The following is a 23,860-nucleotide window of genomic DNA, read 5'->3' on the forward strand; positions in this document are numbered from 1 at the left end:
GGGCTGGGCAGTGGTCAGGACCTGCCCTCTGCAGCACCTCGCCCAGGAAGGCTCCAGTGAAGCCGAGATACAGAAGTGAGACAGGAGGGAAATTCCAGCTGCCCGTTCTGTGGCTCGTTAGTGGCTCTGGGCAGCATTTGGTTGGAAGGCAGGTGACGCAGGGCCTAAAATCCGGGCTGCAGGTTAGCTGTGGATGGTAGTGGCCCACGCTCAGGCTGTCCCCATGACAACAGATCATCGGGGATGGGCCGTGTGAAGAGGAGCCGATCCTGGTTTTGATTTTCACAGGCATTTGCTAAGAGCAGGGGAGTGGAGAGAGGGCGGGACAGTGGAGACAGGGGGATCCCTGCCCTGCTCCTGGGAGCTCGGCGACTCCTGGACCTGATATGAGCTTTAAAAATGCAAAGGTGAAGCTAAGTGAGGGCTTGAGGGCTGCCCAGCCGACCCAACCTGGGGTCAACGGGGCTGCCCAGGCGCCTGAAAGCTAGGGCCCAGCTCAGCCAGGGTTCGAGTTCTGGGCTCAAGCTCCCATGGAGCAGGAACCCTCCGTGGGAGGAAGCTTCCAGAGCCATAGGGCTCACAGAGGCCACAGTCCCCATCTGGATTCGTGCCCAGCCCCCTTCCGAGGCGCCTGGTTGTCTTCGTCCCTGGCCGCTGACTTGTCCAGTCACTGCATAGCTGTTCCCATGTGAAGGCCAAAGAGGCCCTGGCGAGAAAGATGAATGAAGGACAGAAAAGCCAGGTGTGAATTCGGAAATCAAATGGTACCCAAAGCCCCGCAGCAGAGTGAGCGGTCAAGGAGGCTAGGGCGGTCGGGGTGGGCCTCTCTACGGAGGTGGTGTTTGAATACAGGCTGGGATAAAGCTAGGAGCCATGGACAGCCAGGCAGAGGCCACGGCCAGCACAGAGGCTTGAGGCAGGGAGGCGAGCGTGGCTGGAGCAGGGGTGGACGGAAAGGCAGCTGAGGCCGGCTCTTGCCTGAGGGCCATGGAGCCAGAATCGCAGCCTTGCGCCCGGACCCCTCCCTGGCACCACTTCCCGTTGGCCACCCGGCTGGATTGCTGGCCTGTCATCTCCCACAGCCGTAGCTGAATCAGGAGACCCAGGCCAGAAGGGGAGGGGAGAAGAGAGGCAAGCTGGCCATTCTGAGCCGCTGCTGGGCCACCCTAGAGCCACCTGTGGCAGCCTGGCTGGCCCGCCAGCAGTGCGTTTTTAATTATCTAAATATTGCCTCTGCCCTTTGCTTTCAGCCAGGACTGCTGAGCCCTGCAAAAGGCAAATCGCTTTCAGTGGCTCAACTTGTGGGGAGAGAGGGAAGCTTTTCTCCCTGGCCTGAGTGCAGTGACTATAATGTGCTTGGTTTTCTTGTTGAGAAGCAATACAGCAGTGCGGCAGGGAGTTTACAAGTGTGGGGGTGCTGGGGAGCAGAAATACATAAATTCCCCTCAGTCCCCGGCGGCCTTTCACCTCCTGGCATGTACCATCTTGTCGCCGGCCCCATGCGTCCTTTCTTTTCTCTGACTGTGCTTGTAGCCAGGGAGCTTGACAAGGGCCTGGGTCTCAACCAAAGGTGCCCTGGGGGAGCCAGCCTTGGAAGCTGGCAGGTGGTTTCACTGGGGACTTGCCACCTTCGGAGGCCCCTGTGGGGAGGAAGTGGAGGAGGAGAGGGCAGGTACCGCCGCTTGCAGGGAGGAGGTCACCCACCAGACCAACCAGCTCTTGGAAAAGGATCCGGGAGCAGGCTCCGTGCCCCACTGCCGCTCTCTGGACACACGGGATTTAAGCCACCTTCCTTTCCTGCTTTAACCTCCCTCTTAACCTGGAAGACCTCTGGGGCTCCTCCCCATCTCCCCCGAGTCCCTCTCCAGCCCCCAAATCTCCCCCACCCACCTCGGTGTCCCTTGGCTGGAGTGGCCTACAGCTGTGTTCACCAGGAGCGGGTCTGCCACTGACTCTGCCATCCCGGCCACCATGGCATCCGCCCTGGGTGCTCTTCAAGGCCGGTGCCCCTGCACAGTGCCAGCCCCGCGGGGCATGGCTCACCTTCCCCTGCCTCCATACAGCTTTGCCCACTCCTGTAAGTGTCTTAATTAAGGAACTGTGCAGTTTATTTATGTATGGACCTAGCCTAATTGGTGTGTTTGTCTTTCCTCGTTATTCCCAGCTGGACAGAGCCGTTTGAACAACAAATGCAAAAAGCCTGGATCTCTCCACCGCAGTGTCTATTTTTGCAAACCTGCTTGGTGCCCCTGCTATTAGCTGCATGCACATGTTTCCCCGCTCCAGCCACATGCCCGTAAGCACTTAATTGTGGGTGCAGTTAGTCAAGGCGGGCGGCTCTCTGCAGATTTCAGGGGTGAGGGAACCTAATTACACCTGCAATTGAGTGCTTTAGCAGGGACAAAAGCTGCCTGTTCAGCTAATTGCAGGCACCAAAATTGCCCCCACAGAAAGAATCCCTGGTACAGGCTTTTCGAGACAAGGCTATGAGTTGTAATAAAGAATGGGTAACTCGAAATTATAACGGTGGGGGGTGCTTGTTTTGGCCTAAAGGATTCAGCTTTTCGCAATAGTCATTACACCTCTGGGTTGTTTTTCTCCACTGTGGAGGCCGTTCTGTGGCTGGGTTTGTTTTGTCATTAGCGCCTGCATTCACACAGAGACATGTCATGTTGAAGGGAAATTTGGGGTTAATCACCTCCTCTCACCTATCTGCTCACTGACTAGAATGATTCACCAGGCTCACCCAGAACAGGCGGATGGCTGCCCTGTCCCCTCCCTGAAGGCCTTAGTCCAGTGTGTTCATTTAGTTAGTTTGCTACTGAGCTCCCATGTGGGCAGGGCATCGCTCTAGGGGTCGTGGCAGGGAACAAAGGAGAGTCCTGGCCCTCGTGGGGCCTATGATCTGGTGAGAGGTTAGACTGTGACGCTTCTCTTTTTATGATTTGCCCTTCTCTGCAGACAGCTGCGGGCTCGTCTTTTATTTTATATTGAAGTCAGCAGGGTTGTTGTACGGGTGCCTGTAATTCCAGCTTCCGAAGTCACTGCAGGTCTGCTTCTGTCAGCTGTTGTGGCTGCTGATTCTCAACTGGGAAGTGTGGTTTCTTGTTTGCCTGGTTATTTTTGATTGTGTACAGCTCATTGTATTTGAAACATTTTTGTAGGCATACTTTGAAGCCCAGAATGAAGGTGCTTTCCTTCAGGAGGACTTACATGTCTGGCAGGTGCCTAGAGACATGGCTTCGGACCCCCTTCATCCAGTTCAGGCCTTGATGTTCATTGGGCAGCACTAGAGATTCCACCCTGCCTGTCCTTTCACACAGTGGCTGGTTGACTTGCCCTTCACTCACATGGAATAGGTAGTTCTTCGGAGACCCAGCTTATTGTGGGGAGGGTCTCCTATCGGATCCCCAACTTGTGCAAAGTACCTGAGGCTTGGCTTTGTGTTCCCCTTGACTCTCAAGGCCACAAAAACAGAAATTCAAATTTCCTAGGACCTATAGATGCCCCTGGGGCAAATGTGGCCTCTGAGCTAGGTCAGCTTGAGGATTTCCTATTTTCATTCCTTCTGGCGTGGTGATTCCTTCTAGTCTTGACAGCTCTTTGGTGCTGGAGGTACCCAGGTGTGGTGGCTCACAACTGTAATCCCAGCTCTTTGGGAGGCTGAGGTAGGATCGCTTGAGCTTAGGAGTTTGAGACCAGCCTGAGCAACATGGTGAGACCCTGTCTCTTCAAAAAATTAGCCAGGTGAGGTGGCATGGGCCTGTAGTCCTTGATACTAGGGAGGCTGAGGCAGGAGGATCCCTTGAGCCCAGGAGTTTGAGGCTGCAGTGAGCTGTGATTGCACCACTGCACTCTGGCCTGAGCAATAGAGTGAGACCCTGTCTCAAAAAAAAGAAGCCTAGGGTACATTCTCATCTAGTTTTTTGGGTTGGTTTTACTGGCCATTATGAGAAACATTCAGGCCACTTCTCCAAGCAGTGTGGTGTGGCAGGGATGGGGGTAGGGGCAGAGACAGAGCCTGAGAGGAGGGTCTGGGAGCTGTGCTCGACAGGGAGAAGGGTGGGGAGCAGCAGGCATTTTGTCCAGAGCAGTCAGGGTGGGAGTAGGCAGCTGCATGGAATGTTCAGGAGGAGACCAGCATGGAGAAAGAGTCTAGAAGCCAGCCGGGGAGGCTGATAGGCCAAGGCTGGGATGGTGAGAGCTGACCACCTGGGGGTTCCCCAGGAGGGCTGCCAGCTGCAAGAGGACAGCTTGAGTTGGGGGTGAGCGAGACTCAGTCAAGAAAGAGTGCCAGGCCCTAGGCTAAGGCCTTCCCGAGGGACCCTCTCCACTGTGCCCTGCCAGAGGCGGAGCCTGGGTACCTGGAGGAAGCCACACAGCAGCCACCTGGCTGGCACAGGCCTCACTGTCCTGACCGTGTCCTCACCGCCCCAGCTGAGCTCCTGGGCTAAGTGAAAACCCTTTTCTAAGTCCGGCTGGTGGGAGGGTCTCACCTGGGGGCCCATACTGTCCCCCACTTCTTGCCCAGCAGACCCCTGCCAGCCACTCTGTGTACAAGGCAGGGCCACGGGCACAGCACAGAGGGTTCGCTTCTGTGCCTGGGATCAGAGTGGGCCTGAGGTCCTGTTTCTGAGTCGTCGCGTAAGAGGCAAAGCCACGGTGCATGGTGAAGGGCTGACTGGAGGACAGAGCGGCGGGGATGGTGTTGATGAGCATTACGGGGGAAGGGGCCGTGCATGGCACAGAACATTCCACACGCGTGTACTCTGTCAGGGGCCACCTCCCTGCCTCGCTGCTTGTCCTTGGTGTGACCTTGGGCTGACCTTCCCCATCTGCAAAAGGGGAGAGCGGTCTCCCTCCCCAGCCCTGGGAACTGGGCTGAGCATGAGGGAAGGCTGTCTGGGCATCAGGGGAGTGGTGAAGTTTGGAGATGTGTGGTTTTTAAAATGCATCCTTGCCCTCGGGGTGGAGAAGGCAGTATAAAGGGTGGGAGGCCCAGAAGACGTCAGTCATTTCAGGGTTTTATTAGGGCAGGCCTCTGCCTTCAGCTGCCCTGCCCCACCCCCACCCATCCAGTTTTGACCTTCTGGGTGGAGGAGGGGGAGCCCGCTCTGCGTGTGATTGTGTGTGTGCATGTTGGAATTTGTAGAGTCAGGGCTGGGATGCGGGGAGGGTGTGAACCCACATTTGGATCAGCAGGCGAAGGCGGGGAGCAGGCTGCACAGGGCAGCTTTCTCTTTGGAAACCCGTTCTGTTTCTTAAATGTCAGAGTGAGCAGATGGTGTGTCTGAGTTTTATTAATCATGGGCTCACCGAGCTGGAGGGCCTGGGGGATCGTTTCGTCCAAGTGTCCTACAGAGGAGGAGACTGAAGGCCAGAGCCACGCTGCACCTGCCACAGGGGCAGAACCGTGCTGGGACCCAGCATCCTCTCCCACACCCATAAGCCCCTGCTGTGCAGAACTGCACAGGTGTGTCTCACTCTGCCCAGGCGCAGCCAGCCTACCTCCCAATGAAGAGCTGAAGCAGAGATGCTTCTGGGTTACTCCACCCCCACAAACAACCGGAAAGGCTGTCTTTAGGACACATGGGTTGGGACTGTGACTGCTAAGAGTGCTGTGGCCTTGGTGCTGTGTTCAGCTCAGCACAAGCTGGTCTTTGCTGTATGAGACTGATGGTCGCGAAGCCCCGGGGACTGTCCACACAGCACCTGGTTTGTGAGTGGCCCTGCTGGCCCCACGTCTTCACCATGATACTTGTGAGTCACATGACCTCCCCGCAAGTCCAGCACCAGGTTGCGGCTTCTCCCTCCCTGCAGCAGCTGCTGCAATACACGGTACTCGGTAGTTTCCCTCATCACATGACCTGAGAAATGGAAGCCACTGTTTTTAGCGTAAATGCACTTAAGAATGTCTCCTTGTGGCTGGGCGCGGTGGCTCATGCCTGTAATCCCAGCACTTTGGGAGGCCAAGGTGGGTAGATCACGAGGTCAGGAGTTCAAGACCAGCCTGACCAACATGGTGAAACTCCATCTCTACTAAAAATACAAAAATTAGCCAGGTGCAGTGGCAGGCGCCTGTAGGAGGCTGAGGCAGGAGAATCGCTTGAACCCGGGAGGCAGAGGTTACAGTGAGCTGAGATCGTGCCATGCACTCCAGCCTGGGCGACAGAGCAAGACACCGTCTCAAAAAAAAAAAGTCTCCTTTGCCCTGCTTTTCCCAAATATATCCTGTAGCTGTTCCAGGGGCTAGGAGATGGACCCAACCAGGGACACAGCCTGGATTCTATAAAGATAGCAGAAAGAGCAGGCGAGGAAGACCAATAGGAAAGGAAGTGGCTGGGGCTGACTCCATATTTCTTTGCAAGGTAGAGGTAGAGAAGGACACAGAGGGCCCTCAGGCATCCCACTCTGGTCTGTCGCACTAAAAAGCTCGCACCCAGCATGAGGGGAAAAGCCGTTTGTAGAAACCACATCTTGTTGGCCAGAGGGCTACATGGACCTGAACCCGTTAGGCCCAGGAGGAGACAGCGAGATCTGTGTGTCATACACAAATGGGGAATTACAACCCTGGCAGTGACTTCTTGTCCAGCAGACCCCAGCAGTGGACAGTGGGAAGGGCTGCTCGCAATGCCCGTTTTCCCGGAGCAGGGCCTCTCCTGGTCTCTGGAGTGGTTGGGGAGAAGAAAGCCTTGTCGGTTTGCCCCCAGGCAGCAGAACAGGACCGCAGCCGGAGCAGGATGTGAGGAGGCCAGCCGTGCCCGTGCTGTCACGGTGTCCACAGATGGTGTGAGCCACTGGTCCAGGGACTGCAGAGTCGCATTTATTCCCATATTCCTCCTCCCCTCGGGAGACCTCCGTGGTGCCTTCCGACAGCTCCTGTGAGGCCTCCATTGGCTCTGCACAGTGCAGAATGTTGACAACCAGGGCGGTCTGAGATGACGAATGGAGTCCCTCCAAAAGCGACCCGTCTGCGTCCCAGGAGGCGTTCGAGGACAGGCAGAGGGTCCGTTCACAGGGATGAGCTATGTGGCCTGGGCAGTCCCCAGCACAGTTGATGTCTGATTTCTCTGGCATCTCCGTAGTCATAGGAAGGAAGGCCTTTTGTCATATCGCTGCCTCTATCTTGTAAAACCATTATTTTAAAGAGTTCCCAAATACTGAGCTTGCTGGCAGCCTGCTCCAGGGGCAGGCCCGAACGGAGGTCGGACACACAGTTTTGCATGTAGACTGCAGATGCGGTGTTCTTGCCCTTGCTGTTTTTTGTTTGTTTTGCTTTTAATTAAGAAGGTTTCTGGGTAAAGCGTCTTTGCTAGCTCCTACCACAGAGAGATGAGGGAGGCCGCATGGAGAGAGTTGAAAATACAGGGCCTGGCTTCCGACTGGTCTGAGTTCCAGTCTGAGCGTTGCTTCTTACTGGCTGTGTGACCTTGGGCAAGTCACTTCACCTTTCTAGGCCTTTTCAGTTTCCTCATCTAAAAAATGGGGTTAATAATAGACTTGCTTTTGCTGTGAAGATGTAACAAGATAATGTACTTAAAGCATGTAGCACAGTATTTGGCAGAAAGTCAGCATCCGGAAAGGAAACCTATGGGTATGTGTTGTTAGATTGCCTTTTTTTTTTTTTTTTTTTTTTTTTTTTGTGAGACAGAGTCTTGCTCTGTCGCCCAGGCTGGAGTACGGTGGCGCGATCTCGGCTCGCTGCAAGCTCCGCCTCCCGGGTTCACACCATTCTCCTGCCTCAGCCTCCTGAGTAGCTGGGATTACAGGCGCCCACCACCACGCCCAGCTAATTATTTTTTGTATTTTTAGTAGAGACGGGGTTTCACCGTGTTAGCCAGGATGGTCTTGATCTCCTGACCTCGTGATCTGCCCACCTCGGCCTCCCAAAATGCTGGGATTACAGGCGTGAGCCACCGCGCCCAACTGTTAGTTATTTTTGTTTTTCTTGAGACAGTCTAGCTCTGTTGCCTAGGCTAGAGTACAGTGGCCCAGTCTCAGCTCACTGCACCTTCCGCCTCCCGGGTTCAAGCAATTCTCGTGCCTCAGCCTCCTGAGTAGCTGGGATTACAGACTTGCGCCACTATGCCCAGCTAATTTTAGTATTTCTTAGTAGAGACGGGGTTTCACCATGTTGGCCAGGCTGGTCTCGAACTTGTGGCCTAAGTGATCCACCCGCCTCAGCCTCTCAAAGTGCTAGGATTACAGGCATAAGCCACCCCGCCCGGCTTGTATTGTTAGTTAAACTCACACAAGCCCCCGTAACAAAGAGGCTCAACCTCTCAGGGGTGCATTATATTAGAAGTTGTACAGTAGATATTTATTTCTCAAGGACATGCCCACATAATGTAAGATTGGTGGGGAGCCAGAACAGGGGCCTCTGTCCCGAGCATCATTTGGGGAGTTGATGGAGGTGTTACTGGCTTCAGTATCTGTACTCAGAGTCATCCTGGGAGAAGGTATCCGTAACAAAGACCCACGAAGGGAAAAACAGAAGCTCGCACAGGCAGCTCTTCCAGGCCAGGCCTGGACGTGGCCAGTGATTCCTTCTACCACATTCTCTTGGCCAGAACTTGGTCACCTGTCCCCACCCAACTGCCCGCGAGGCTGGGATGAAAGGGCTTGGCTTGGTAAGAAGCTGGCCACCAGGGATTCTTGTCGTTACTGTCACCCCTGGCCCTGTGGGGCCTAAAGGTGTGCGCAAGGCCAGCAGTTAGAGGCGGACCCTCAGGAAGGCTGGTGGGCCATTTCCCCGGGCAGACGGCCACATCTGAAGAGCTCCGGGGGCCAGGCTTCCCCCCAAAGCCTGGCTGGTAAATGTGTATCACAAGGGAGTGAGATGAGAGGGCGGGCAGGTCCCAGTGGAGTGTAGACGTGAGTTTTGTGGAGGGCGGGCAGCCTTACCGCACCCTTGTCCAGGGCCTGAGGACACTTTATCTCAATCTGAGTTCCTGTGACACACCTGAAGGATGGCTTGACCCAGCCGTGGCCCAAAGTGCGCGGCTTCCAGACTTGGACAATGCCCAGAGCTTCCCAGGGCTGGTGGGACAGAGGGCATTTGATAGAAGTGACAGGATGTATTAGCTTCCTGTGGCTGCTGTAACAAATTACTGCAAACTGGGTGGCAGCTTGAAACATCAGAAATGTATTCTCTCATGGAATGAAACTGAAATCCAAGTTTCAGCGGGGCCATGCTCCCTCCAGAGGCTCCTTCCTGCCTCTTCCAGCACCCGGGGACTCCAGGCATCCCTTGGCTTGTGGCCATATCACGCCAATTTCTGCGTCTATTTTCACGTGGCCATCTCTCCTGTGTGTCTTTTCTTTTGTCTGTTCCTCTTTTAAAAAAACATGTTTTTGGGGTAATGCAATAGTTTAATACATTTATATAATTAATGTGATAATTTAATACATTTATATAATTGGTACAGATCAAACCAGTGTACTGGGGCTAGGTGTGGTGGCTCATGCCTGTAATCCCAGCACTTTGGGAGGCCAGGGAGGGTATATCACCCGAAGTCAGGAGTTCGAGACCAGCCTGGGCAACATGGCGAAACCCTGTCTCTACTAAAAATAAAAAAATTAGCCAAGTGTGGTGGCATGTGCCTGTAAATGAGCCACTTGGGAGGCTGAGGCACCAGAATCACTTGAACCCTGGAGGCGGAGGCTGTAGTGAGCCGAGATGACACCACTGCACTCCAGCCTGGGTGACAGAATGAGTGTCTGTCTAAAAAAAAAAAAAAAAAAAAAAAATCAGTGTACTTGGTATATTTTTCTTTTCTCTATTCTAGAAATATTTGAGGCTGGGCGTGGTGGCTCACGCCTGTAATCCCAGAACTTTGGGAGGCCGAGGCGGGCGGATCACGAGGTCAGGATATCGAGACCATCCTGGCCAACATGGTGAAACACTGTCTTTAGTAAAAATACCAAAAAAATTAGCTGGGCGTGGTGGTGCATGCCTGTAATCCCAGCTACTCTGGAGGCTGAGGCAGGAGAATCACTTAAACCAGGGAGTCAGAGGTTACAGTGAGCCAAGACTGAGCCACAGCACTCCAGCCTGGTGACACAGTGAGACTCTGTCTCAAAAAAAAAAAAAAAGAAAGAAAGAAATATTCTAATTATTCTAGCTATTTTGAAGTGTACAATAGATTATTATAAACTATAGTCACCCTACTGATATATAGAACACTAGGTCTTCTTTTTTTTTTAAACTAGGTCTTATTTCTATCTAATTGTATATTTGCACCCATTAATCAACTTCTCTTCTGCCCTCCCTCCCCTCTACCCCTCCTGCCTCTGTCATCATGAGATCCACTTTCTTAGTTCCCACATATTAGTGAGATCATGCAGTGTTTGCCTTTCTGTGTCTGGCCTATTTGATTTGACTAAGAATCTCCAATTCCACACGTGTTGCTGCAAATGACAGGGTTTCATTCTTTTTTAAGGGTGAGTAGTATTCCATTGTGTGTAGGTACCACATTCTCTAGATTCCTTCTTCTGTGTTGGACACCAAGGTTGATTCCATATTTTGGCTGTGGTGAATAGTGTGGTGATAAACGTGGGGGTGCAGATGGTTCCTCTCGTTATAAAGACCCTTGCCATTCAGTTTAGGCCCACTCTAATAATCCAGGATGATCTGGTCTGGGGATTCTTTTTTTGTTGCAGACGGAGTCTCACTCTGTCACCAGGCTGGAGTGCAGTGGCTCGATCTCGGCTCACTGCAACCTCCGCATCCTGGGTTCAATCGATTCTCCTGCCTCAGCCTCCCAAGTAGCTGGGACTACAGGAATGTGCCACCACGCCCAGCTAATTTTTGTATTTTTAGTAGAGACGGGGTTTCACCATTTGGCCAGGATGGTCTTGATCTCTTGACCTCATGATCCGCCCGCCTCGGCCTCCCAATGTGCTGGGATTACAGGCGCGAGCCACCATGCCCGGCCTGGAGATTCTTAATTACATCTTCACAGACTCTTTCTAAATATGGCCACATTCACAGGTACCAGGCAAACGCATCTTTTTTCTTTTTCTTTTCTTTCTTTTTTTTTTGAGGTAGGGTCTTTGCTCTGTCGCCTGGGCTGGAGTGCAGTGGCCCAAACACAGCTCACAACAGCCTCAATTTCCTGGGCTCAAGAGATCCTCCTGCCTCAGCTTCCCATGTAGCTGGGACTGTAGGCACACACGCCACTAAACCCAGCTAGCATTTTTATTTTTTGTAGCAACGGAGTCCCACTCTGTTGCCCAGGCTGCTCTTGAACTCCTGGGCTCAAGCAATCCTTCCACCTTGGCCTCCCAAAGTGTTGGGATTATGGGTATCAGCCACTGCCCCTGGCCATGTAGACATCACTTTTGGCAGATTACCATTCTGCCTGCTGCACAGGGGCAGGCTGGGGATGCTCGGCCCCAGGATCCTGGTTAGATGCTCTGAGAGGAGACAGCACACATGGGTGGGGGGTGCCCTGTAGCTCCCACCAAGCAAAGGTAAAAACAAAACCTGGATCTGCAGAAGTCACCATGAGGTGTGACCGCACAGAGGTTCCCTTTTTTCTTTCAACCTCAGACTGGCTTGAGACTTGGAATGTTCGTAGACGGTCCAGGGACCTAAGGACTAGAGCCGGACAGAAAGAGAAAGAGGGTGTGTCCCCTCCCTGTATGCCCTTGCCCTTGGTGAGTGACTTCACTTCTCTGGGCCTCAGCATCTTCATGCACAAAAGTGGGTGATGGTCATTGTGGTGCCCATCTCAAGGGGAGGGGATGCTGGGGCAGATCCTAAGTAAGATGACATCGTAGGAAAGCAGGCATCGTGGAGCCCAGTGCACTGAGGCCCCTTCAGTGGGAGCTGCTATTAGCATTATTACCACTGTTACCTGAAACAGGACTAATGGCTGCTCTGCTCATGGAGTCTCTGTGTGCCAGGCACTGGTGTAATTACACACATCTTCCTGGAGTGCAGGGGTGATTCGCCTCGTTTTCCAGGTAAGGAAACTGAGGGTCAAAATGTCGATGTCACTGCCCGAGGGCACACAGAGGGTGGGGGCGAGATGGAATTTGAAGTCTGACTGCAAACCTTTGCTGATGGTAATGAACATGCACTCTGGAGCCAGCTTGGGTTCGAACCCCAGCTCTGTCACCCACTGGCTGTGTGTCCTTGGGCAAGCTGCTTGACCTCTCTGTTCTTCATCTGGAAAATGGAACTCATGGTGACCTTGAACCAGATTGTCACGAGGATCCAATGCGCTATCCAGGAAAAGTGCTTAGAACAGCAGCTGGCACAGACTGAGCGCGCGGGAAGCATCAGCTGGTATTATTACCCTAAAGAGGGAAACGGAGGCTGCCCACCCGAGGACAGACAGGGCATTCCAGGTTAGCCACGCAGCTTCCCCACCCCTCCCTTTCCTGGAATTTGGGGAGCAGTGCCTCTCTCCAGAGGGGGAGGTTGTGGCCTGGTCCTGGGGGGCCACCAGATGCCAGTGGGCACAGCTCCCAGCCGGGGCACCCCGCCGCGTGCACTCCAGACCCCAGCCTGCAGCCTCAGTTTTCCCAGCACGTGCTGGGAGGCTATTTTTATTGCTCTCAGCTGACTCTCTTGGCCAGCTAGGCTGTCTCCGTGCTGTGGCAAAGACAGACCCGCTAGAGGGAGTCTGGGGACCCTCCAGTTTGAAGGTGCAGCTGGTCGGGGGGAGGCCTGCATCTTCAGAGTGGGGATCCGGCGGGCCGCATGCTGCCTCCTGGGAAGCAGCCCAGCCCCCAGCTTTTTTTCTCGCACTGAGAGATGAAGCAATTTTCTCTTTTTCTGCTGTGTCCAGAACATGGCCCTGTGCTGTTGGGGCCCGTTCTTCCCTCTGACCTTGGGTGGGCTTGCAGTGTGGGCAGGGCTTTTTCAGGGAGGTGCGGGGTGAGTTTGCCCCTTGGCGTCCCCAGTCTTTAACAAGGGTACCTGGAGGCTTAGGTCTGGGTGGTCCAGCCTGCCCAGTTTCCTACCTCTTTTCCATAAATGTCTGACTCCTCCCCAGCAGTGAGCTGAGGGATGGGGACAGAGAGCATTGCCACCACCGGGCTTTTCCGGAGAAGTGTGGGTGGAGAGAGACAGAGACATCCTTTCCTTGGACAGAATCCCTCTGGGGTGAAATCTTACAAAGAGCACTGCCCTTCTCACATGGGCACCTGGCAGTCTGTCCTGGTGTGGCCTAGACTGGTGGCCCCGTCACCCCTAGCCAGTCCATAGGCACCCTCAGAGGCAGCGGGGCTGCGGCTCCCCTGGGAATGAATGGATGTAGTGATGGGTTCCAAAAACCACAGCCAAGCCACAAGGGCCAGTGGGAAGGGGAAAATCCTTCCCGCTGCCCCGTTCAGCCACACTGTGGCAAACAACCGGGCCATTCAATGGAAAGCCGCCCGGGAGGCCGGTGGCGGGGCACGGTGGGGTTGCTTTCTATTTCTCAGCTGTTTTGGCATCAGGTCAGCAGCTGTGGTATAACCACCCTCCCATAGTGGGTCTCATATTTTCCTCCCTTACAAAGGTCCCTGTCACCAGGAAATGTCACTAACCTACTTTGAGACACCCAGATCCAGGGCCAAAGGAGGCTGGGCTATCACTAGAATCTTACAGCTCTCCTTCCCAAGGGTGTGGCTAAAAGCAATTAGGGCTTGGCCTGAGCATTTTAAGGTAATTCGATGTAGGCATTCAAATACTTACTAGGGGGAGATGTTTGCCTTTGACTAGGAAGCAAAGATCAGCCAGGAGCTGGCCCACCAGCATGCCCACTCTTCTCTGGCCCTCTCCTTCCTGGCCTGGCCTACTCACCGCCAGCCAGGCCTGGGGAGCTCTCCAAGCTCCTGCTTCGCCTCTGTGCGCTCAATTTATTTCTTTTTTTTTCTTTGAGACGGAGTCTCGCTGTGTCGCCCAGGCTAGAGTGCAGTGGTGCGATCTTGGCTCACTGCAAGCTCCGCCTCCCGGGTTCACGCCATTCTCCTGCCTCAGACTCCCCAGAAGCTGGGATTACAGGCGCCCGCCACCACGCCCGGCTAATTTTTTGTATTTTTAGTAGAGACGGGGTTTCACCGTGTTAGCCAGGATGGTCTCGATCTCCTGACCTCATGAGCCGCCTGCCTCAGCCTCCCAAAGTGCTGGGATTACAGGCGTGAACTACCGCGCCCGCCCCTCTTTTTTTTTTTTTTGAGACAGAGTCTCGCTCTGTGCCCAGGCTGGAGTGCAGTGGCGCGATCTCGGCTCACTGCAACCTCCGCCTCCTGGGTTCACGCCATTCTCCTGCCTCAGCCTCCCGAGTAGCTGGGACTACAGGCGCCCCCGCCACCATGCCTGGCTAATTTTTTTTGTATTTTTAGTAGAGACGGAGTTTCACCGTGTTAGCCAGGATGGTCTCGATCTCCTGACCTCATGATCCGCCCGTCTCGGCCTCCCAAATTCCTGGGATTACAGGCGTGAGCCACCGTGTCCGGCCACCGCGCTGAGTCTCAGGTGGACTTCGATGACTGTCTCCAAGTGATTTTGCCTGGGAGCCAGGCTGATGGGAGCTCCAAATTAGAGACCTCTTTCCCATTCTCCACAGGTGGCTCCCAGGAGGCAAGCTTCTTTCTGGCATAGTCTTCCCCACTGGAGCAGGGGAAGGGGGGCACCCAGCAGATTGGGGGAGCACCCCTCCCTCTGTACCATGCCTGTGATTGGCTCATAATTACAGGTTTATTGCCTGTACATCTATTGTGTAATGGCATGTTTGCAAATTAATTTTTATGGCTCCTGCCATTAGCATATACAGTAGAGGAAGGTTTAGTATTAATTACTACTGTTGTTCGTATAATCCCGGAGAATTAAAAACCAATAAAAGAATGACAACAGAAACTGATAGTTTAGGGTCTTTTAAAAATAGTTGTTTTTTTGTTTTTTTTTTTTCCCTAAGTAAGATGGGAGATTTTTCCAATTTGTGAGGGGTTAGCTGGTGGATGGTAGCTCACTCGGGCGGTCTAACCCGCGTCCTGGCCGCCCCCCGCCCCGCCCCCCAGGGGCGCGGATTGTGCAGCTTGCGGGTGATAAATGGGTGGGACGGTGAAGCGGGGGCTGGAGCGGAGGCCGGAGCGGAGGCCCGGCTGGGCGCGCAGGGTGGGGGCAGGGAGGGCAGGTGTTGGACCCCGACCCCGCCGCCCCGCTTGCCAGGCCGCCGCCGGCGGCGGGTGCAAGGGGAGGCGCAGAGAGCGCGCCGCCACGCAGCTCCGGAAACAAAGGGCCGCCGGCGCCGAGGGCCTGGCGCGACCTCCAGGGTCAGCGCGGGGCGGAGCAGTCAGAGGCTGGCGGCGGGCGCGGGCGGCCCCGAGCGGCCGGTTTCCTCCAGGTCAGCAGCTCTGGCGCCCTCCCCTGCGCCCGCGGGCGCTACGCCGCCCGCGGGGAGGTGGCGCCAGGCGGGGCGCAGCAGCGAGCTTGGGGACTCAAAGACGCTCCTCGCACCCTGGCGGCCGAGCCCCGGAGGAAGGCAGCCGCCAGCACGCCGCAGCCACCGAGCCGCTGGCGGCGGCGGAGAAGAGCGCCACCCCTCCCTTGGCTCCGAGCGCTCCGCCCAGCTCATTTAAGAATTTTTCTGGCGGGGTAGGCGAGGGTTTGGCAAGTGGCTTGGAGAGGTCAAAAGGCGGGCCGCTCTCCCCACTCCCCCACCTCCTCCAATTTGCCCTCCGGAGCTTTTCTCTAGGGTATAGTATTCCGGGAGTTCAACTGTCATTTGAAGCCGCTGCATTTAGCAGGGACCCCGGGGCTGCCGCTGGGGACCCCTGATTGACGCAGTGGTTGGAGAGCGTTGGCAGGAACCCAAGTCTGGTGTGACCGCGGTGCCCCGCCGTGCATACCTGCGGGCTCAGGTCTGTTCCTCAAACCATGATTGTATCTGGGGTCAAAAGGTGACCCCTTAGTGTCACCAAGTCGTGGTTCCGGCTGGTTGTGCCACCGAGGGGCCCCTCAGGAGGTAAAAGGGCTTGAAAATAAATTGTCACATCAAGAGGCAGCTTTGCAGCGTGCGTTTAAGGAGGGGGTGGGGGGACGTGGGTAAATGGATCCTGTCTCTTTAAAATCGCTGGGCTGGACAATGAGCGCACAGGATGTGGTTTGGCGGCAGGGTTTTTTCCCCTTCGATTTGGGGAATTATCACATGGGGCCTTCTTGAGCTGGTGTGAAAGGGAGGCGGCGTGGGGAGGAGAGATACAGGCTCCACACTCACACTCTCTGTGCAGTTGATCGTTTTCTTAAACCAAATTAGCCGGGGCTCTCGTTACTATGGTGCAGCCGGGGCTTGCAGAATCCCAGTAATAGCATTTATTAGGTCTATTTGCCTGGAAGCATGCCTTCCCGGATCTGATAATGCACCAGTGCAGGGAGAGTGTGGGAGATGCTATCAAGCATTTGATTACACTTGCAACAGGGATTTTTAAGGGGTGGGGTGCGGGGTGAGGGGTGACAGGAAAAGAAAGGAGGGAAACAAACCGCTTGCCCGAGGAGCTCACCAGGGCCGGCCGGCGTGTGCGTTGCCGCAGCCCCGCGTGGGTTCCACAAAAGGCGGCCCCGAGTCCCCGGGTCACCGTTTGGGGATTCTCCTCCCGGGTCCTGGCGGAGGGCGAACTCCTGGCTCCCGCAGCTGTCGGTCGTGGGTGGGGAGGGAGGGAGGACGGGCGGGCGAGCGGCCAGAGCGCGGAGTTGGGCAGCCGGAGGGGGGACCAGCGGCGCCCGCAGCCGCCCACTGTTTGCAAACGGCCCCCGCTTCGGAGCCAAGGGGAGCACCCTGCCTTCGGCAGCGGCACCCTCCCCCTGTTTGGAGAGGCAAGCCCGGCTTCCTGCGCCCCGCTCCCCGTCCGCATGGATCTGCCGCCCGGCTGGGCGGCCGCGCGGGGGGAAGCTCGCAAGTGAAACTATTATTATCGCCCTGCGAAGCATGGAGCTGTTGGAAGATGCCGCGTAGAGACGGAAGGAGCCGCCGCCGCCGCCGCCTTCAGCCGCCCGCCGCTGCTCCCCTACCCTTTCGCTTTCATTAGGGGAGACAAATCTGCTGTCAGGCAGCCAGCTTTCCAATTTACCGATAATGATTCTTGCATGAAAATTGATCGAGGGGCTCTCCACCGCCGTGCGCTCTCGCCTCCCCGCTCTCCTCCTGCCTCCTTCTGCCCAGGCGCCAGAGCCCCCGCGAGTTCTTTCTCCTCCTCTTTCCACCCCCTCTCTCTGAGTCAGTGGTGGGACGCCGGGCCAGGGAGATAACCAAAAAAGGGGGGGGAGGGGTGTTGGTGGCGAGAGGGGGAGGGGAGCCGGCTCCCCGGCCTGCTTTCTCCTGCCGGAGACTTGTTTGCAATCGCCGCCTCTTTTATTTACGAGAAGAAATCTCCCCCTCGGTACTTCTTGGCTGTTTGGGTATTAATTTTCTTCTCTTCCCTCTCCCGCTCGCCCCCTCCTTCTCTCCCCGCCACCCCGCCCCTCCTCACCCAGTAGCTAAGGGGAAACAAAACAAAGCCGATTTCTCCTTGGCAACAAGAGATACCCCCTCCCGCCGCGCCCCCCCCTTCCTTTTTCCTTCTGGTTCTGAACGTGAAACCCTGTTGGAAACAGGTCTCTTGACCCTCGCCCTTGACATTCAAATGGCTGAATGGAGGAGAGATTGCTACTCGCACGTCTTGGGGGCTGTTTTTTTTTCTTTCCCCCCTCTCTCTTTTCCTTTCAAATGAGTAATCCCTGAAGATCTTAACCCCCCAATTTCATCACCCTCACCTCCCCCCTTTATTTTTCACTCGCTCCTCTTCCCCGCCTGCTTCCCTCCGCCGCGCTCCCCCCTCCTTTTTTTTATTTGCATCTCAAGTCCAAAAGGCAGAAAATACACACGCGGCGAAGACACCCGGGCAGCCGTGGAGGCTCCGGCCCGTCCTTGGTCGTCAATTACCTCATTGTGGATCTGCCAGGGCCAAGGTGGCCGAAATTGCCCGGGCGCTGGTCGGAGAGAGAGCCTTTTGATCATCTTGCGGGAGGAAAAGACTGATTTTTTTTTTCGTCGCTCTCGGGATCGCTCTTCTGCCTTTATTTTATTGTTTTGGACATTTTTGAGCGCCGTGGCTTGAACGGTGCTTTTTGTTCATTCCTGGGTTTTAATATTATTTTCCTTCTTCATCCCTCTCTGGCCACTATGGAATTCTAATTTGAACCATGTTTGGATTGAAGCCGCCTCTGTATTACTTACCAGGTAAGCGAGCCGTGCGCCTCCCCGGGTCCCGCGCGGCGCCGGCGCGCCCGGGACCCTCCCTCACCCGACCCCCCTCCGCCAGACCCCCGAGCCAGGGTCGAGGCATTGGGTCTGCCGGTGCCCCCCGCAGACGCGCGCGGCCTCGGATCCTCCCGCTGCGGTCAAGCCCGCGATGTGCGCGGCTACGTGCGGCGGGGAGCGCCCACCTGGCCCGCCGCCCCCACCGCGCCGCCGCCGGGGGTTGCGCGTCTCGCTCCTTTTGTCTGCCCGGAGCCGGCTCCGCCGCGGCGGCGCAGCGAGCGGCCGAGGCACTTAAACCTTCCAAGGTGAATTAAGCGCCGAGTGTGAAGTTACTTTCCTGCAGGCCACCCCGATCGGGTAGCATGCCCCCCCACCCCAGTCCTGGGGTTTATTTCCCTCTCCCTCCAGCCAACCCCCTTGCGCGGTCTTGGCGCGAGCGTGGCTCGCCGGCCCCCCCCCCCACCGCCCCCCTTCCTGCCCGGGATTCCCTGGAAGGTTTTGTTCCGCCGAGGTCGGAGGAGGGGGCCGGGGAAGCTCAGGAGGGTATTTGGCGTGGCTTCCTGTTTCCTTAACCTTCCTGCGCGGTGACAGCCGCTTGCCCTGTAACTTTCTGTTTCGGGGCAAGTCGCGCTTTCAGCCTGGAGGGGAGGGGAGGGGGTTGACAGCTGGAGGTTTGGGGAGCCCCTCCTGAATTCACCGTATTTGGACTTCTAAACCTTAAAAAAAAAATTAAGTGTAGGCTAAATGGAAGCCGGTGATCCAGGAATTGAGGCGAGGGAGCCCTGGGTGGTGAACCCCAGGATTCTCCCCTACCGCGCGCCGGCACCCCCCACTCCTGTGCCACTTGGGGTCGGGGAGAAACGCACCGGTCTGCCCCAGGTGGGGCCACGTGACCGCAGGTCAAGAAGGCTGTGCTGCGTGTGACCGCTGGTTCTAGGAATGAGCTGATTTTATTTCCTCCCTCCGAGTTGATCTCCTTTGAGCTTTGACACACGGTACCTAATGAAGCGGGGGTGTGTGTGGGTGGGGAGGGTGATGTGGGGGTGTAGGGAGGAGAGGGGAAGTTCCTAGTTTTCCCATGTTGAGGCTTTTATAAAATTCTGCAGAAGACACTGCCCTGGAGCTTTATTTCTGAATTGTTTTTCTGCGGAAGGGTGCACGTGGCCCGGTGTTCGGTTTCGGGTTTTTTTTTTCTCTGTTCAGAAGATCCTGTCACTTTTGCTGAGGCTTCCACACCGCTCTGGAGTCCCCAGGAGGAGCGTATGGAGGAGGAAGGGGCCTGGACAGAACCCAGCTCCCTTGGATCTGGCCTTTGCTGCCCTAACCTGGGCAAACGTTTTCACTGAGTTAATAGAGCAGGGCAGAGGGTCACCAGAGTCCAACTGACTTAAAAAAAAAAAAAGGCAGGAAAGCCTCCTCCTGGAGGAAATCTGTACTTTTACTCTTTTTGAGTTTCATGGTGTCTGTGTTAGTTCCCAGTAACTGACCAGGTCTATGTTTTTTCCTTGGTGTGTATGCCGTTTTGATAGGAAGAATATTGAATATTTCCCAGTGTTTCCATTCCATTCTTGATCTTTTTTTTTTTTTTTTACTCTCCTCTGCCTGAAATGCAAATCAACAACAAACAGCAAGCTTGGCTTTTCCCTCCCTCCGCACTTCCCTTAGCGGATCCAATCCAAATTAGAACCGGGAATCCCCAATTTAGTAAAATAAAGGTTGTAAGGGGAGGGCGGAGTGAGCCCTTGGGAACTCAGAGCTTTCTCCCCCATGGGAAGATTCCAGGTAAATGAGGGCTGGGTCTGAGTCGCGCTGACATTCACCAGAGCCCTTTAACCCAAAATGTAACAGATCCTCATGCTGTATCTGAGTTCTTCTGGTCTGTCTCTCCCTGGGTCTGTGGCTGGGGGAAAGCAGAGAGCTTGTGACTCCCCGGCAGCTGTGCCTGCCTTGGAGGCGCTCAGGATAAGCTTGTGCCAAGAATGAATCTTCTTAAGTACAGGGCGTCTTCAAAGCACAGGTGTTTGTAATCTACACCCCTCTTCACCTGCCACTGGAGGCTGCTGGTGCATATTTATTCATCAGGTGACCGATTTTCTGTTTACACAGAGAGCCTCAGAAAGAGGAGGAGGAAGTGTCAGGCTGGGAAATTCAAAGCCATTAAGGAAGATCAGCCCAGGCTGGAGTAAAGCCCCCAGTGGGTAGGCAGGAGGGGTGACTTTTGTCCTGACACCCAGGGGGATTAAGAGAGGTCAGAAGTGAGAGGGGGGGAGGGCGGGACACAAGTGAATCTCAGCCTGTGGATGCAGGCTTTCCCCGCATACTAGTTTTTTTGGTTGCTGTATTTAAAGTCCCCACTAGGGTTTTACACTTTGTTGTCTTAGTGTAATAGTGAGGGTGAGGGCTTACCAGGAAGAACCATGGTCAGGGAGTGGCTTCCCAGGGCTGGGGTTAATTCATTGAGAGTGATGGAAACAGCAGTAACCTGGTCCTCTTTATTTTTTGACATGGAGTCTTGCTCTGTCGCCCAGGCTGGAGTGCAGTGGTGTGATCTCGGCTCACTGCAACCTCCGCCTTCCAGATTCAAGAGATTCTTCTGCCTCAGCCTCCCGAGTAGCTGGGATTACAGATACCCGCCACCACGCCAGGCTAATTTTTGTAGTTTTAGTAGAGATGGGGTTTCACCATGTTGGCCAGGCTGGTCTGGAACTCCTCACCTCAGGTGATCCTCCCACCTTGGGCTCCCAAAGTGCTGGGATTACAGGCTTTACGTGCCCAGCCCTGGCCTGGTCCTCCTGAGTGCTCTCAGGCCCCGTTACAAATGCTTTGTGGGCTCTCTGTAGGTCTCACTTCCTCTCTCTGAGATAGGTGCTGCCATCCACCCACTTATCAGATGAGCAAAGTGAGGCCCAGGGGCTCAGCAATTGCCCAGCTTGGGAGTGGCAGAGCTGGGACATGAAGCTGGCTTTTGTCTGCCACACTGAACTGGGAATAAGGGGGCCCAGGTGCAGCAGCCAGCCTGGCTTGCTTCGGGCCTGTGGTTCTGGATGAGAGGCTGACCCTGCCCCACAGAGGCCTGATACCAGGGTGCTCTGCAGCCTCTTGGACTTGGTTTCTATGCCTGATGCCAGATCCCAGACACTGCAGGGAGCAAGGGCCCAGAACCCGCCTGTCCAGCCATTGCCCCAGGGGCAATTCACAGTCAGGCTGGCATCAGGCACCCGCTGCTCCTGTTTGACAGGTGAGAGAACTGAGGCTGGGCAGTAGATTTGAAGTCAGGCTCTGCCTCTTCCGAGCTGTGTCCTTGAGCGGGTGACTGATACTCTCAATTGAGTCTGTTTTCCCATTTGTAAGATGGGATCCATAATTGTATCTCCCTCAGGATCAGTGTAAGGCAAGGGTCAGCAATCCATGGCCCAGCCCATTGTAAGTCAAGTTTGACTGGCACACAGCCACGCCTGTTCCTCTGGCAGCTTTCACATTATAATGGCCAAGCTGAGTTGTGAGCAGAGACCATCTGGGCTGGCCACGCCTAGAATCTTTAGTTACTATCTGGTCCTGGACAGAGAAAGTTTGCCCACGCTCTGTTGCAAGAAACGGAATGAGCAGGTCCACTGAAAATGGTGCCCGGGATGAAGTTAGCGCTTGTCGAGTGATAACTGTAATAATAATTATTATTATTTTGTCATGGTCATAATTGTTGTTGAGGTAGAATTGTTTGCAGCAAGTCACAGAGCTTTTTTTTTTTTTTTAAATGTGAGACGGAGTCTCTCTCTCTTGCCAGGCTCGAGTGCAATGGCGAGATTTCGGCTCACTGCAACCTCCGCCTCCTGGGTTCAAGCGATTGTCCTGCCTCAGCCTCCCAAGTAGCTGGGACTATGGGAGTGCACCACCAAGCCCAACTAATTTTTTGTATTTTTAGTAGAGACGGGGTTTTACCATGTTAGCCAGGATGGTCTTGATCTCTTGACCTGCCTTGGCCTCCCAAAGTGCTGGGATTACAGGCGTGAGCCACCGCACCTGGCCAAGACATAGAGCTTCTTAGTGGGGACCTGAACTCTTGTCTTTGGACCAGGCCTCTTGCCGCCATGGTTGTAGCGTCTGCCTCTTAGTGCTTCGTCACTAGCCAGGGGGAAATGGAAGCCGTGAGGGGATGCTGGCTGCAGGGAGAGCAAGGTGCAGGGGCGTGTGTGAAAGGAGATGGGGCTGGTGGGTAGGAGGGCGCAAGGTGTGGCCTCCACCTTCCTGCAAATGGGGCGACTGGGAAATTCAAATGGGTCCCTTTTCAAACCTTCCTCTGTATGTACATATGCCTAGATCTCCCCTTTCCTGAACTCTACCAGGCTGCTAGCCCCATGCTGGCAATAATAATAATGAGGACTGGGCGAGGTATCTCACACCTGTAATCCCAGCACTTTGGGAGACCAAGGTGGGTGGATCACTTGAGCCCAGGAGCTCAAGACCAGCCTGGGCAGCATGGTAAGAACCCCTCTCTACAAAAAATGCAAAAACAATTAGTCGATCGTGGTGGTGCATGCCTGTAGACCCAGCTACTCAGGAGGCTGAGGTGAGAGGATCACCTGGGCCCAGGAGGTCGAGGCTGCAGTGAGCTGTGATTCCACGACTGCACTGCAGCCTGGGTGACAGAGTGAGACCTTGTCTCAAAAAAAAAAAAAAAAAAAAAAAAAAAAAAAAAAAAAAAAATTACTCATGAGGAAGAGGCAGTGGCTGCTTGGTCTACTATTCCCATTCCACGCCAGACACAGTGCTTCCTCAGAACAACTCTGGGAGGTCAGGCTACTCTTATCCCACTTGACAGCCAGGGAAACTGAGGTACAGAGAGGTTGAGGTCACATGTGCACTAAATGGTGGAGCTAGGCGCCGATCCTGCGCAGTCGGGCTCCAGAGTCCCTGCTTCATAAATATTTGTTGACTGTGTTGAGTGGGAGCTGGCCGCTGGTGGTGGCAGCGGCGCCCTCCCAGCCCTTTATCTGGTTCCTGTCGTTTCTGGAGGGAAGACTGACTCCTCAGCCATCAGCTGACCCCACCCCAGCCCCACACTGAACTCTGGGTGACCCTGGCCTTCCTTCATGATCACTGTCCACTGCTAGAAAGGCTGCCCTCGGCCCTCCAGGGAGGAAACTGAGGCCCAGAGAGAGCTGGGACTTGGCCCATAGCCATGAAGCCTGCTGGTGGTTGCTCTAGGACTCGGGGTCCCCCTGGAACATTTCCCCGCCCCCACCTACCCCCTGAGGCCAGAGCGAGTCATAAATATCTCATCCGGCCTGTCCTAGGCCCCTCTCTGACCATCCTGGGAGGGACTGGCAGGAGACTGAGGCTTCCTCTGCCGAGAGCTGGGGTACCCAGAGTGAAGCTCGGCCTGTGGGGGCCGTTGGGTTCTATTTCCCACCCATCTAAACTGCTTCCAGAAAGCCAAGGTGTGAGGCAAGATGTGATGCAGGGGCTCAGGCCCACCTGGGTTGGGGGTGGTGTCTGGAGGTGAGGTCAGGCTGGAACCCAACTCCCAGGGTGCTCGGAGCCAAGGCGGGGACGGGGCACCCACAGGGACCAAGGTCTTGCGTAGCCTCAGGCTTGTCATGGGACATTAGCAAACCCATAGCTGTGGCGCA

At 55.2% G+C, this 23,860-nt stretch overlaps 1 protein-coding gene across 7 annotated transcripts in view; it reads left to right on the forward strand.

Annotated features, from left to right (window-relative positions):
* Window positions 1-23,860, forward strand: part of GSE1 (Gse1 coiled-coil protein) — a 500,278-nt gene that overhangs the window by 365,146 nt on the left and 111,272 nt on the right. The window contains exon 1 of one of the 7 annotated variants that reach the window (XM_055299785.2): window positions 17,278-18,212. The exons of 5 other annotated variants lie outside the window; for them this stretch is intronic. In XM_055299785.2, the coding sequence (XP_055155760.1) occupies window positions 18,176-18,212 (37 nt within the window). In that variant the 5' untranslated portion in view covers window positions 17,278-18,175. Of the gene's footprint in view, window positions 1-17,277; window positions 18,213-23,860 lie in introns of those variants that run through there. One more of the 7 variants, XM_055299779.2, reaches the window with a different exon arrangement.

Source organism: Symphalangus syndactylus, chromosome 11 (assembly GCF_028878055.3).
Source record: "Symphalangus syndactylus isolate Jambi chromosome 11, NHGRI_mSymSyn1-v2.1_pri, whole genome shotgun sequence".
NCBI classification, from domain to species: domain Eukaryota; kingdom Metazoa; phylum Chordata; class Mammalia; order Primates; family Hylobatidae; genus Symphalangus; species Symphalangus syndactylus.